Raw genomic sequence first — 12,500 nt, forward strand, 5'->3', positions numbered from 1 at the left:
TAGAGAGACTCAACCTAGAGAGACTCAACCTAGAGACTCAACCTAGAGACTCAACCTAGAGAGACTCAACCTAGAGAGACTCAACCTAGAGAGACTTAACCTAGAGACTCAACCTAGAGAGACTTAACCTAGAGACTCAACCTAGAGAGACTTAACCTAGAGACTCAACCTAGAGAGACTTAACCTAGAGACTCAACCTAGAGAGACTTAACCTAGAGACTCAACCTAGAGAGACTCAACCTAGAGAGACTCAACCTAGAGAGACTCAACCTAGAGAGTGTATGTATAATATATAGCCTATATCAGTGTTTCCCAAACTGTGGGGCGCGGGGGTACTGCAGGGGGGGCGCAGAAATAATATGGGAGGGGGAAAAATGCACACACAAGAGCTGTAAACAAACACTGCTTGCTTAAGGTTACCATCAGGGGTGTTGTGGGCGTTGGATGATTTTATAATAAAAATGAGAACCTGAATGGAGCGCAGGCCATAAACTGTAACAGAGGCAGCGAGGGGGCGCGAGCCCAGGGGGGCTCCATTCACGTCATTGACGCGCGCTCTCCCTCCCCATCATTCCAGCTATCTAGCAGCAACAACAACAATGGATAAGTTTATGAAAGAGCCAGAAGCTAAACGAAAAGCGAAGGAGCCCATGACAAACGTCCCAAAGCCAAAGTCAAGAAAGTATGACGATACATACCTCTCCCTGGGCTTCACGTCTAATGTGGTCGGTGCGGAGGAACGACCACTGTCCTCTGTCTCAAAACTTTAGCGGCAGATAGCATGAAGCCTAGCAAGTTGAAACGTCACTTGGAGACCACACACCCGACTGATTTGAAGAAGCCCCTCGATTTCTTCAAGAGAAAACTCCAAGAATACCGTGGTCAGCAGAGCCGTTTCGTTAAAACAGCATCTGTTACGTCTAATGCTCAACTTGCCTCCTACAAAGTGGCATATCGTATCGCCCAGTCTAAAAAACCACACACCATCGCTGAGGAGTTAATACTCATTGCTGCGATAGATATGGTTTCACATATGATAGACGAGGCAACAGCCCAAAAACTCAAAGCTATCCCCCTATCAAACAACACTATTGCGAGACGCATCAATGACATCTCAGAAGACATGAAAGAGCAGCTTGTTGAGAAAATAAAAGACCAACGCTTTGCGCTCCAGGTAGACGAGGCCACAGATAGTAACAAGGACTGTCTGTTAATAGCGTATGTCAGACACATTGATGCGGAGGGTTTGAGCGAGGATTTGCTATTTTGCAACTATGTCCCAAACAGAGCAACAGCTGATGAACTGTTCAAAATCATAGACAAATACCTGAGTGAAGCCGATCTGAAATGGGAGGACTGTGTGGGGATATGCACCGACGGTGCCCAGGCCATGGCAGGAAAACGGGGAGGGCTCCAGACGCTCATCAAGCGCGTTGCACAGGGAGGCACTCGCGTCAAAGCAGCTGAGTCCAGAGTTGAATGACGTTTTGTCTGATGTTATCACCACCGTCAATTACATAAAAACAAGACCACTGAAAGCTCGCATTTTTTCCGCTTTGTGCGAGGAGATGGGCTCCGAGCACACAGCCGTGCTATTTCACAGCGAGTCGCGTTGGCTCTCTCGCGGAAAGGTGCTGTCCAGGGTGCTATCGCTGAAAGATGAGATCCGAATCTTCTTGGAGGAGTAAGGGAACGAACTTGCCAGCAAGTTTAATGATGAAGACTTCCTCATGAAATTGGCCTACCTAAGCGACATGTTTGAGAAGCTCAATGAATTGAATCTACAGTTGCAGGGCAACAACACACACCTTCCACATCTGGCAGACAGGATACAATCTTTCACACGGAAACTGGACATGTGGGGCAGGAGACTTGAACAGGGGGACATCGACTCATTTGGGAATCTGAAGGCATTCATCGAGACCAATGAGCTGCAGAGCACAGTGGTTCCATGTATGAGAGAGCACATCTCAGCCCTGAAACAAAGCTTCCAGAAATACTTCTCTGTGGATGACAGTGCCAAATACGACTGGATTAGAGATCCATTTGTTGCACCACCACCTGCCGTGTTCAGCACTGCGGAAGAGGAACAGTACATCGACATGACTTCAGAGTCAACCATGAGGCTGCAGTTCACATCCACGACTTTGGCTGGGTTTTGGATTGGAGTGGAGAAGGACTACCCTCTCATTGGACAGAAAGCTGTGGGAATACTGCTGTTTCAGTATGACTTTTATTAAACTGCGGATCCTCCCGCGCACGCCCACATACAACATCCGGGTCTTACATGCAACATTATCAGGTCACCCCTAGGTGTCCCTGTAACACAGGCTACTAACATATGCCTATATGTAACATCTCCTTTCCTTTAGCTGTTTGCAAATGACATGCTTGCATCTCCGTCTGCAATTCCATTGACAATAACAATCCCAAACATTAACAATAGCATTACAACATTGCATTATTCCCCTATTTTTTATTTTTTATTTTTTCCTGAACAAAGAACAACAGTCCAGTACAGCCGTCTGAGGCAAAGTCAAAACAGTCCGAGAAGAGCTGTCCCTTTACTCACCCCTTCCTTTTTTTTCAAGTCATAAGTCCAGTCGTTGTGGCGGCCGTGACAGGCGACCACTCCGTGAGTAGACACCCTGGCCTGCCGTGGCAGGACCCCCCGGCGTCGCCGGTGCCCTTGGTGTACGAGGATGTACCTCGCCGCCTGTTTCCCCCCGACTTGAGACAATCCGTGTCTCGGCTGAGGCAGTCTCCCCAGCAACCTGGGTCTGGTCAGGACTGCTCCGCTCAGGCCGTAGAATGTCTGTCTGTTGCGCTTGAGCTGAGCGCTCTGCAACACGCAGATCCACTCGGTTGCGTCTGTACTCTGTACAGTGTGCCGTCCACATCCACCACGAACGAGCGGGGAGCGACTCTCTGGAGGCACTGGCCTCGTCGCCACCGCCCTGTGCGATCACCTGGCAGAGGCCTCATCCTAATGTGATCTCCAACATCCAGCTCTGGAAGGTCTCTGGCAGACGTGTCATAGAATGACTTGGCGACCCGCCGTTTCCACCGCAGCTTCTCTGCCACTCCGTCCACCACACGTGGTAGAAGCAGGCTGTCCGCGACGGGCAGTGAAGTTTTGAGCCTGCGTGCCATTAAGCGCTGGGCCGGGCTGCTGTCCAACCCCTCTGTGGGTGTGTTGCGCCAGTGAAGGATGGCCATCCACGCATCCGTGCCATCCAATTTCGCCCACTTGCAGAGTGACTTGACAATCTTAACGGCCGACTCAGCCTTGCCGTTGGATCGAGGATGTCGGGGTGAGGATGTGACATGGGCAAACCCCCAGCTCGCTGCAAACTTCCTGAACCGTTCGCATGCCCTCTGTGGGCCGTTGTCCGAGACCACCCTCTCTGGCTGCCCATAACGTGCAAACTGAGCTTTGCAGCGCGTGATGAGCGTGTCAGCAGACAGATCTGGCAGCTGGTCGATTTCCCAGAAATCCGAATACTGGTCCACAATAATGAGAAAGTCCTTGCCCGCATATGAGTAGACGTCCATACTCACTGCCTGCCACGGGCGCACCGGTATGTCATGCGACATCATCGGTTCCTTCTGCTGGACCCGTGCGTACTCATTGCATGCGGAGCAGTTCGCCACAAAGTCCTTTATCTCCGCTCTCATGTTCGGCCAGAAGAGCGTATCCCTGGCCCGTCTGTAACACGCCTCCCCACCAATGTGGCTAGCGTGTATGCGTTTGAGCAGCTCAGATCTCATGGCTTTTGGTATGACGACGCACTGTCCCCTGTACAACGCTCCGTCTTGAACATTCAGCTCGTCTCTGAAGTGCCAGTATTCCCGCACTGCCAGCGGAGTGTCCTCTTTAAATCTGGCCAGCCACTGAGGATCACAGATGCCAGCTCCTGAAGCACATCATCCGTCTCTGTGTGCTGCACAATCTGGTGGAATCTGAAAGCCGTAACGTCCAGGTGCTGCGCCTGGTCCAGCTGTGAATATCCGGCCTGGGTGCTGTTCACGGCGCACACAGCATGCTGCACGTACGGGGTGTCAGACCCACGGCACGGGGGCGTGGCCCTGCTCAGAGTGTCGCTGACATACATCTCGGGGCCCGGCTTGTACACAACATCCAGATTGTAGCTTTGCAGCTGCAGCAACATGCCTTGGAGACGTTTCGGTGCGCTCAGGAGGGGCTTCTTGAATATTGTGATAAGCGGCTTGTGGTCTGTTTCTGCAGTGATAGCCTCCCTGCCATACAGGTACTGGTGGAATCTCTGGCAGGCAAAGACTATGCTCAAACACTCCTTCTCAATCTGAGCGTAGTTTTGCTCTGTCGGCGTTAGTGCCCTCGATGCAAAAGCCACCGGCTGTCCCCCTTGTAACGAACAGCCCCCCAGCCCGGTCATGCTGGCGTCGCTCTGGACCGTGACAGGCTTTGTGATATCATAGTACTTGAGGACGGGCGTGCAGGTGACCATACGCTTCACTCCGCGCACTGCAACTTCGTGTTTGGGCAACCAGTGCCACATGACGTCCTTATCCAAGAGCCTGCGGAGCGGCTCACAGACCTCCGAGAGCTTTGGCAGAAACTTTGCAAGGTACGTCACGAACCCAATAAAGCGCTGCACTGCTTTCACGTCGGTGGGTGTCGGCATTTCCAGCACGGCCCGTGTCTTCTCTGGGTCGATTTTCAGTCCCTCCGAGGACAGAATGTGGCCGTGGAAGTGTACGGCTTTGAGCTTGAACTGTAGCTTGCGTTCACTCAGCCTGAGTCCCACTGCTCTGCATCGTTCCATGAGAGCACTCAAGTTTCTGTCATGGTCCAGTTCGGCCTCGGCATCCGTATCGCCACACCCGACCACCAGGATGTCATCCGCGATCGGTTCGATGCCGGCCAGGCCCGATAGCAGCTCGTGTTGCTTGCGCTGGTAGATCTCAGGCGCTACTGAGACTCCGAAAGGGAGCTTGAGCCATCTCATCCGACCCCACGGTGTCCAGAAGGTCGTCAGACGGATGCTCGCGTCGTCAAGCTTGCACTGTAAAAAGGCATCACGAGCGTCTGCCAACGTGAAGAGGCGAGCCTTGGGCAACTTGTACAACACATCTTCCAGCGTAGGCATATGGTAGTGAGACCTCAGCAGCGCTCGGTTGAGAGGCTTTGGATCGATACAGATTCTTATTTTCTCTGGCTTTGCGACAGTCACCATGTTACTTATCCATGCTGTCGGCTCAGTCACCGGCGCAATGTTGCCGACCTTGACATGTCTGTCAAGTTCCTCCTTGACTCTCGCCTTCAGGGCCACTGGAACATTCCTCGGCGCGCACTGCACCGGCGTCACATCAGGATCCAGCTCGAAGTGTATCTCGCCCGGGACTGACTCGATTGGGTCATTGAAGACGTCATGATAGTCTCTCAGCAGCTGATCTTTGGTGAGGGGCACAGCTTGGCTTGCATCAACTGTGTGGAGTTCATCTGGAACGGTGAAGGATACGAGGCCCAGACGTTCGCATGTGCCCCCCCCCGAGAAGGGGCTTTTGCTCTGTGTCGACTATTTCAAATGTGAGGTTGTGCTTTTCTCCCCGGATGACACATTCAGTGTGGAATTTCCCCAGTGATGGCATGATTTCCCCAGAGTATAACTTTAACTTGGCTGCGCTCGGGCCTAGCGCCGCTCTGGGTGACAGCTTCTCTTTAATCTTGCGGCCCATGACATTGCAGGTGGAGCCTGTATCCAGCTGACACTGTTGCCTTTTCTCATTCAGGCATAGATTCACAAACCACTTGCGCCCCTGCTGGGCCTTTGCAGTATTGACACATTCAGTTACTAGAAACAGTCTATCATCAGTATCTGAGTCATCTTCTCTTTGCTCATCATTTTCAAGCACATTCACTTTTTTATTTTGTCAGCCTTGCTGCCAGCCTGGCATACCTTGGCAAAGTGATTTGCTATGCCACATATCCGGCATGTCTTACCGTAGGCTGGGCACTGCTCCCTGCCCCGTTTGTGGCTGCCTCCACAGTATTTGCAGCTCCACTGTGGCTCTCTCTCCGCTGGCGCGGTTTTCCTTTGATGTGCGCGCCTCTCACTCTGCCTGTCCGCGGCATTCACATTGTCCGTCTGTTCTAGCGGGGCCATCACTCTCATGTGTCTCTCGGTTAGCTCAGCGAGCCTACAGATTTCAGTCGCTGTGTGTAACGTCAACTCACGTTCGCGTAGCAGACGCCTCCTGGTGCCCTCACTCGCAACACCCAGCACGAGCCTGTCACGAACCAGCTCGTCCTTCAGCGCACGGTATTCGCATGACAATGCTCTCTCCTTAAGCTTTGTCAGGAAACTGTCTATTGGCTCATCAGCCTCTTGTTTGCAGCTTCCAAACATGTACCTCTCATAAATGACGTTTCTCGCCGGTTTGAAGTATGAATGAATGAATGAATGAATGAATGAATGAATGAATGAATGGACTTTATTGTCATTGCTACAGTACAGGTACCAAACAACGAAATTTAGGAGGGGTGGCTCCCCTGGTGTTAGGAAAGGAAAAAAAAAAACACTTTTAGAAAAAGAATAAAATCACAAGAAGGTAAGGAGCTGGTTTACATAAATAAAGGCTATGTACACAATCCACTGTACTATACTGCACAGATAGTCAACTAGGGTTGTCATATTGCACAAAAGTATTTTTTCACGTTATTTAAAGTGTCACAGTTTGCAGGCTTGAAATGTACATGTTTGTGCCTCAGCACTAGCTGCCATACAATCCGTCCAGACTGTCCTGGGCCCAGAACTTAGGCCTTGACGGCCCTGTGGTAGAAGCAGTTCTTCAGTCTGTTTGTCTTAGCGGCCGGGGTCCTGTACCTCCTTTTCGAGGGCAGCCTGATAAAGTGTATGTGCCCAGGGTGGGTCGGGTCCCTGGAGATCTTGGAGGCCTTCCTGAGACAGCGTGTGTTGTACAGCTCTTCCAGAGAGGGGAGGGGGACGCCGGTGATCTTCTGTGCTGTTCTCACGACTCTCTGTAGCGCGTTTCTCTCCGCTGTTGTGCAGCTGTAGAACCAGTTGCAGATGCCGTAGGTGAGGATGCTCTCCACTGCGCCGCGGTAGAAGGCCACCAGTATCTCCTGCTTGTTGTGTTCTTTCCTGAGGCATCTCAGGGTGTATAGCCGCTGTTGTGCCCTCTTGATGGTGCCTTTTGTGTTGTCCTTCCAGGCCAGGTCATCCCGCATGTGATGTCCCAGGAATCGGAGGGTTGAGACTCTCTCCACGCTCTCTCCGTCGATGAGCAGGGGCTGGATCTCGGACTTTTTCCTCCTGAAGTCTACGATGAATTCCTGGGTCTTTGACTTGTTTAGCAGCAGGTTGTTAACCTTGCACAGCTTGCTCAGTTGCTCTACCTCATCCCTGTACGCCGCCTCGTCCCCCCCCGAGATACATCCCACCACGGTGGTGTCGTCTGCAAACTTTACGATGTAGTTGCTGGGGTGGACGGGGGTGAAGTCGTGGGTGTAGAGGTTGTAGAGGATGGGGCTTAGCACGCAGCCCTGGGGGGACCCAGTGCTGAGGCTGAGGGCTGTGGAGGTGTGGGGGCCCACCCGCACCCTCTGGGGGCGGTCGGTCAGGAAGTCCTTGATCCACGCACATATAGAGCGTGATAGACCCAGGTCTAGTAGTTTGGTCACTAGCCTGTCTGGAAGGATGGTGTTGAAGGCGGAGCTGAAGTCCACGAAGAGCAGTCTCGCGTAGCTGTTTCCCCTCTCCAGGTGGGATAGAGTGGCGTGGAGAGTCGTCGCTATGGCGTCCTCTGTGGACCTGTGGGCTCTGTAGGCGAACTGGTATGGATCCAGGTTGGGCGGGAGGCGTGTGAGTATGTGGGCCCGGACTAGTTTCTCGAAGCACTTCATGATGATTGGTGTGAGTGCCACCGGGCGGTAGTCGTTTAGGCAGCTCACCGTGCTTTTCTTCGGGACTGGGATGATAGTTGAGGTTTTCAGGCAGGGTGGGACGGTGGCCTGGGACAGGGACTGGTTAAAGATGTTGGTGAAAACCCCGGCCAGCTGGTCGGCGCAGTCTCTCAGCAACCGTCCCAGGACGCCATCCGGCCCCGAGGCTTTCCTGGGGTCCACCGCCTTCAGTACGCGTCTCACCTCATGCTCTGTGAGGGTGAGGCTGCTGAGAGCTGGAGAGAGTGGTGTTTGTGTTGCGGTTACCTCCGTTCGCCCCTCGTCGAACCGGGCGTAGAAGGTGTTCAGCTTTCCCGCCAGCAGGGGGTCGTCCTCTGCGGCTGTGAGCCTGTTGGCTCTGAAGTTTGTCATCTGCTGAACCCCCTGCCACATCCGCCTGGAGTCGTTGCTCAGGAGGCATTCCTGTAAATAATCGCTTTTGGGTCCTTCTGTTCATCCTCCGTCAACGTGAGGCTATGTGTGTACACATGACGGCACTCACTTCCCATCAGCCGTCTCAGCGTGGCTGCCTTGATCAGCTTCGACTTCTCGCTCAGTCCGGTAGCGAGCAAAAAGTCCTCAAACTCTGCACGGAAAACTTCCCCGTTTTTCGCCAGATCACCAGTCATGCGCATACCATCGGGCGCGGGGATGCTGTTGCTTGCCATGGCGTTTTATTTCTTTAAGCGTCTTTATTTTATTTTTATTTTTACTTAGATCCCGCTTCTGACTCCATGTTTCAGTATGACTTTTATTAAACTGCGGTTCCTCCCGCGCACGCCCACATACAACATCCGGGTCTTACATGCAACATTATCAGGTCACCCCTAGTTGTCCCTGTAACACAGGCTACTAACATATGCCTATATGTAACAACTGCTGCCTTTTGCAACATCGTACCTGTGTGAGATAGGCTTTTCTGCTGTTGAAAAGCTGTTCAAAAGCAAATACAGGTCGAAGTTGAACATTGAGAATGAACTGAGAGTGGCAGTCTCAAAACAACAACCCCGCTTTGAGAAGATTTGCAAGGCAAAGCAAGCACACACAAGTCATTGATCGTAATTGTGATAGGAATGTGAGGAGTAAGAATAGTGATGCAGTAGAAATTAGTTAATGTTGATATTTTGAATATTTCAGTGGCACAGGATCATTTGCCAAGCACTTATGTTCCTTTTCAACCCATAATAAAATATAAAACTATAGTTGGATATATGTCTTGTTATTATTAGAAGAGAAAATGTAATGTTTTTACAACTTTATACAATTAATTATATCATTCTAGGTGGGGACCGGGTTAGGGGGGGCTCGAAAATATTTCCAATTACCCAAGGGGGGCCTGATTGAAAAAGTTTGGGAACCGCTGGCCTATATACAGCCATATATCATACCTCCACTATGATTGGAAATTAAGTAGTGTCCAAGTGAAGTGCTCTTATGACACGTAACTCCTCCTACTGTCCCGGGTCGCTCCAGGTATGCTGTGTATAATGAAATAATCAAATATTTCAGAATAAAAGTCTGAAAAAATTATTTCAGAATAAAAGTCGAAAAAAAAATATTTTCAGAATAAAAGTCAGAAAAAAATTATTTCAGAATAAAAGTCTGAAAATGTTTTATTTCAGAATAAAAGTCTGTTTTTTTTTTCAGAATAAAAGTCAGAAAAAAATATTTCAGAATAAAAGTCTGTAAAAAAAAATCAGAATAAAAGTCTGAGAAAAAAAAATTCTGAATAAAAGTCAGATTTTGTTTTATTCAAAATAAGTCTGAAAAAAATCTTTCAGAATAAAAGTCAGAAAACATTTATTTCTGAATAAAAGTCTGAAAAAAAATATTTCTGAATGAAAGTCTGAAAAAATGTTTCAGAATAAAAGTCTGAATTTCTTTTATTTCAGAATAAAAGTCTGGAAAAAAGTTTCAGAATAAAGTCTGCAAAAAATAATTTTCTGAATAAAAGTCTGAAATGTGTATTTTCTAAATAAAAGTCAGAGAAAATATATTTCAGAATAAAAGTCTGAAAATGTGATTGATTCACAGTTAAAATAGATTGATTAATATGTTACATGATTGATTCACAGTTAAAAGAGATTGATAAATATGTTACATGATTGATTGACAGAAGTATATTTATGTTGTATTAGCTAAGAAGAAGAAGAACTGCAGGTTCCAGAATGTCTTGTAGAAAGACGTCATATAAGTTGACAGTTTGTTGGTTTTGAGAAATGTGAATTGTACATTGAATTGAAAGTGAATATCTAATAGCTCGTTTTATTGAAAAAGAAAGTGATCACAAGTGTATGTCAGCAGATTTGTATATAAAGAACCTTTCGCTTGATATCACCAGTCCTAGCCATCATTTCAGAAGGTAGAAATACTACACTGTGACTCGTAATGTTGTATGTATGTAATGTTAATAAATAATAGGCACAAACTGATGTTGCAAAAGGTCAAAACTATAGCTGCATACTTCCCTGTGTTTAAATGAGTCCTCTTGCTCTTCTATATTTGACCTACTCCACATTTTCATAGCGTATAGCGTTCATTTCATTATCGTAACATGTATTCTTACCAGTAGCAGCTAGTCAAAACCATATCATTTACTGCTTTTTTATAAAGCGATACAAGTAATATTGAGCAGAATTAAGTTCAGCCTACTGGTCCGGCCCTCCACAATAGTCCCGGTTTCTCATGTGGCCCATTGTGAAAAGTAATTGCCCACCCCTGCTCTAGATAGAGTGCAAGAACACATTTTGGAACACAGCCAATGTGTCACATTGAATTCTGCCCCTTCAATAGGAAGAGGAATACTCACCAGGTCCAAACTCTGCAGGCGGAACCCAGATGCTGCACCCTTCTTACTGCTGTTCATGTAGTTCCCAAAAGCTAGGATGATCTGGAAGAAGGGAGAGGAGATTGGCATGTTTACACACAGTTTTTAAAAAACACTGTAAGTTTGTGAAAAGCACTGGAAGCCCGGTCATTGGAAGAGACGCCACTGACCTCTAAGATCTTCTTCAGCTTATCTGAGGACTTAATGGACATCGATGCTGTGATCAGGGAGTCCAGTTGCTGTGAGGAAAGAAAGCTTGAATGATCCTTTCGTCATAAGGTCAACATTGTTGTAGAGATTCAATTGAATTCAGAATGAACATCATCACTTGAGCTCAGAGTCAAAAGTACATTGAGTGACAGACTGACCGGCTGCAGGCGTTTCACTGTCTCTGGGAAGTTGCCCATGAATGTGAGGGTGCTGATTCGCTGGCTCAGACGAGGGATCTTCCCAAAGAGAATCATGAAGCGGTCCTCGTCTGACAGAACCTCCAGTGGACGGCCCTCCTTCTCATAGTTCTGGAGCAGTTTGAGCTCATAGTCTGAAGGCACAAACCTCTCCATCAGCTCCAGGAAGTCCAATGATAACGCCTGCAGGTCGTACCTAGAGAGAGAGAGAGAGAGAGAGAGAGAGAGAGAGAGAAAGAGAGAGAGAAAGAGAGAGAGAGAGGAGGAAGAACGATAAACTATAAGGAGATAATGAGGGAGTGATTGAGAGATCTAGTGTAGGGGGTTTTGGATGAAAGAGAACAGAGAATACAGAATACACAGAAATAGGTCCATACGCCTCTATAGCAGTGCAGATGTCCGCCGGGCTCATGCCTGCCTTCCGAAGCGTGATGGCCAGGTTTTTAGCCTTGTTGGTGTCGATCAGGGACACCTGGTTGGAGGGCTTCTTCGTGACCTTCACCTTGAGACTGGACAAGTCTGCAGGAGGACCCTGGGCCTTGGTCTTAAACAGGTCCGCAAACTTATCCATATTCAACTCCTAGGACAAGAGAGAGACGGGTTCAGAGAGAGAGGACGAGAGAAGAGAGAGAGAGAGAGAGAGAGAGAGAGAGAGAGAGAGAGAGAGAGAGAGAGAATGACAGGAGAGGTGGAGAATATTATAGACAAAGGAAAAACCTCTGTGCCTTACCCCTAACACCTGCTCATCATCCAGTTCATTGAAGACAGTGCCTGTGACCTGGCTGGGCTTCAGTGCCTGCCAGTTGAGCGACGGCATCGTGAACTTTGTCTTGATAGGCTTCCTGCTTTTAACCCCTGAAAGAGAGAGGGGGGGGGGGGGCGGGTTGAGAGAGAGAGAGAGAGAGAAAAAGGGAGAGAGAGGGGCGGTGAGAGAGAGAGAGAGAGAGAGCGCATGAGAGTCTATCAATCACACTTAGTTAATCACAGTTGACCATAATCTGACCCATGATCTGACGCATAATCTGACACCTAATCTGACCCTTTAGAGAGAGTGGACAGTGATCTCCTTACCTGCAGAGCTGTCTGTAGCAGGTGGGCCTCCTGGAGGGGGTGGAGGTCCAGAACCAGGTGGTGGTGGGGGTGGGGGTGGACCTCCACCAGGCAGTGGTGGGGGTGGGGGTGGACCTCCACCAGGAGGAGGAGGTGGAGGTGGGGGAGGGCAGCCAGGTGGGGGTGGAGGAGGTGGAGGGGGTGGGGGTGGGGGAGCAGCAGATAGGAGAGGCGGTGCAGGAGGAGGGGGAGGGGGAGAAGGAACAGA

General features: G+C 49.3%; 1 protein-coding gene across 1 annotated transcript in view; it reads right to left on the reverse strand.

Annotated features, from left to right (window-relative positions):
* Positions 1 to 12,500, reverse strand: part of fmnl1a (formin-like 1a) — a gene marked incomplete at both ends in the record, with an annotated part of 21,706 nt that overhangs the window by 2,600 nt on the left and 6,606 nt on the right. Inside the window, 6 exons of the mRNA XM_080524900.1 lie at positions 10,758 to 10,838; positions 10,946 to 11,014; positions 11,144 to 11,378; positions 11,560 to 11,762; positions 11,913 to 12,037; positions 12,254 to 12,500. The exon at positions 12,254 to 12,500 is cut by the window's right edge and continues 303 nt beyond it. Coding sequence (XP_080381026.1) covers positions 10,758 to 10,838; positions 10,946 to 11,014; positions 11,144 to 11,378; positions 11,560 to 11,762; positions 11,913 to 12,037; positions 12,254 to 12,500 — 960 coding nt within the window. The remainder of the gene's footprint in view (positions 1 to 10,757; positions 10,839 to 10,945; positions 11,015 to 11,143; positions 11,379 to 11,559; positions 11,763 to 11,912; positions 12,038 to 12,253) is intronic.

Source organism: Nansenia antarctica, assembly GCF_963989245.1.
Source record: "Nansenia antarctica genome assembly, chromosome: 2".
Lineage (NCBI taxonomy): Eukaryota > Metazoa > Chordata > Actinopteri > Argentiniformes > Microstomatidae > Nansenia > Nansenia antarctica.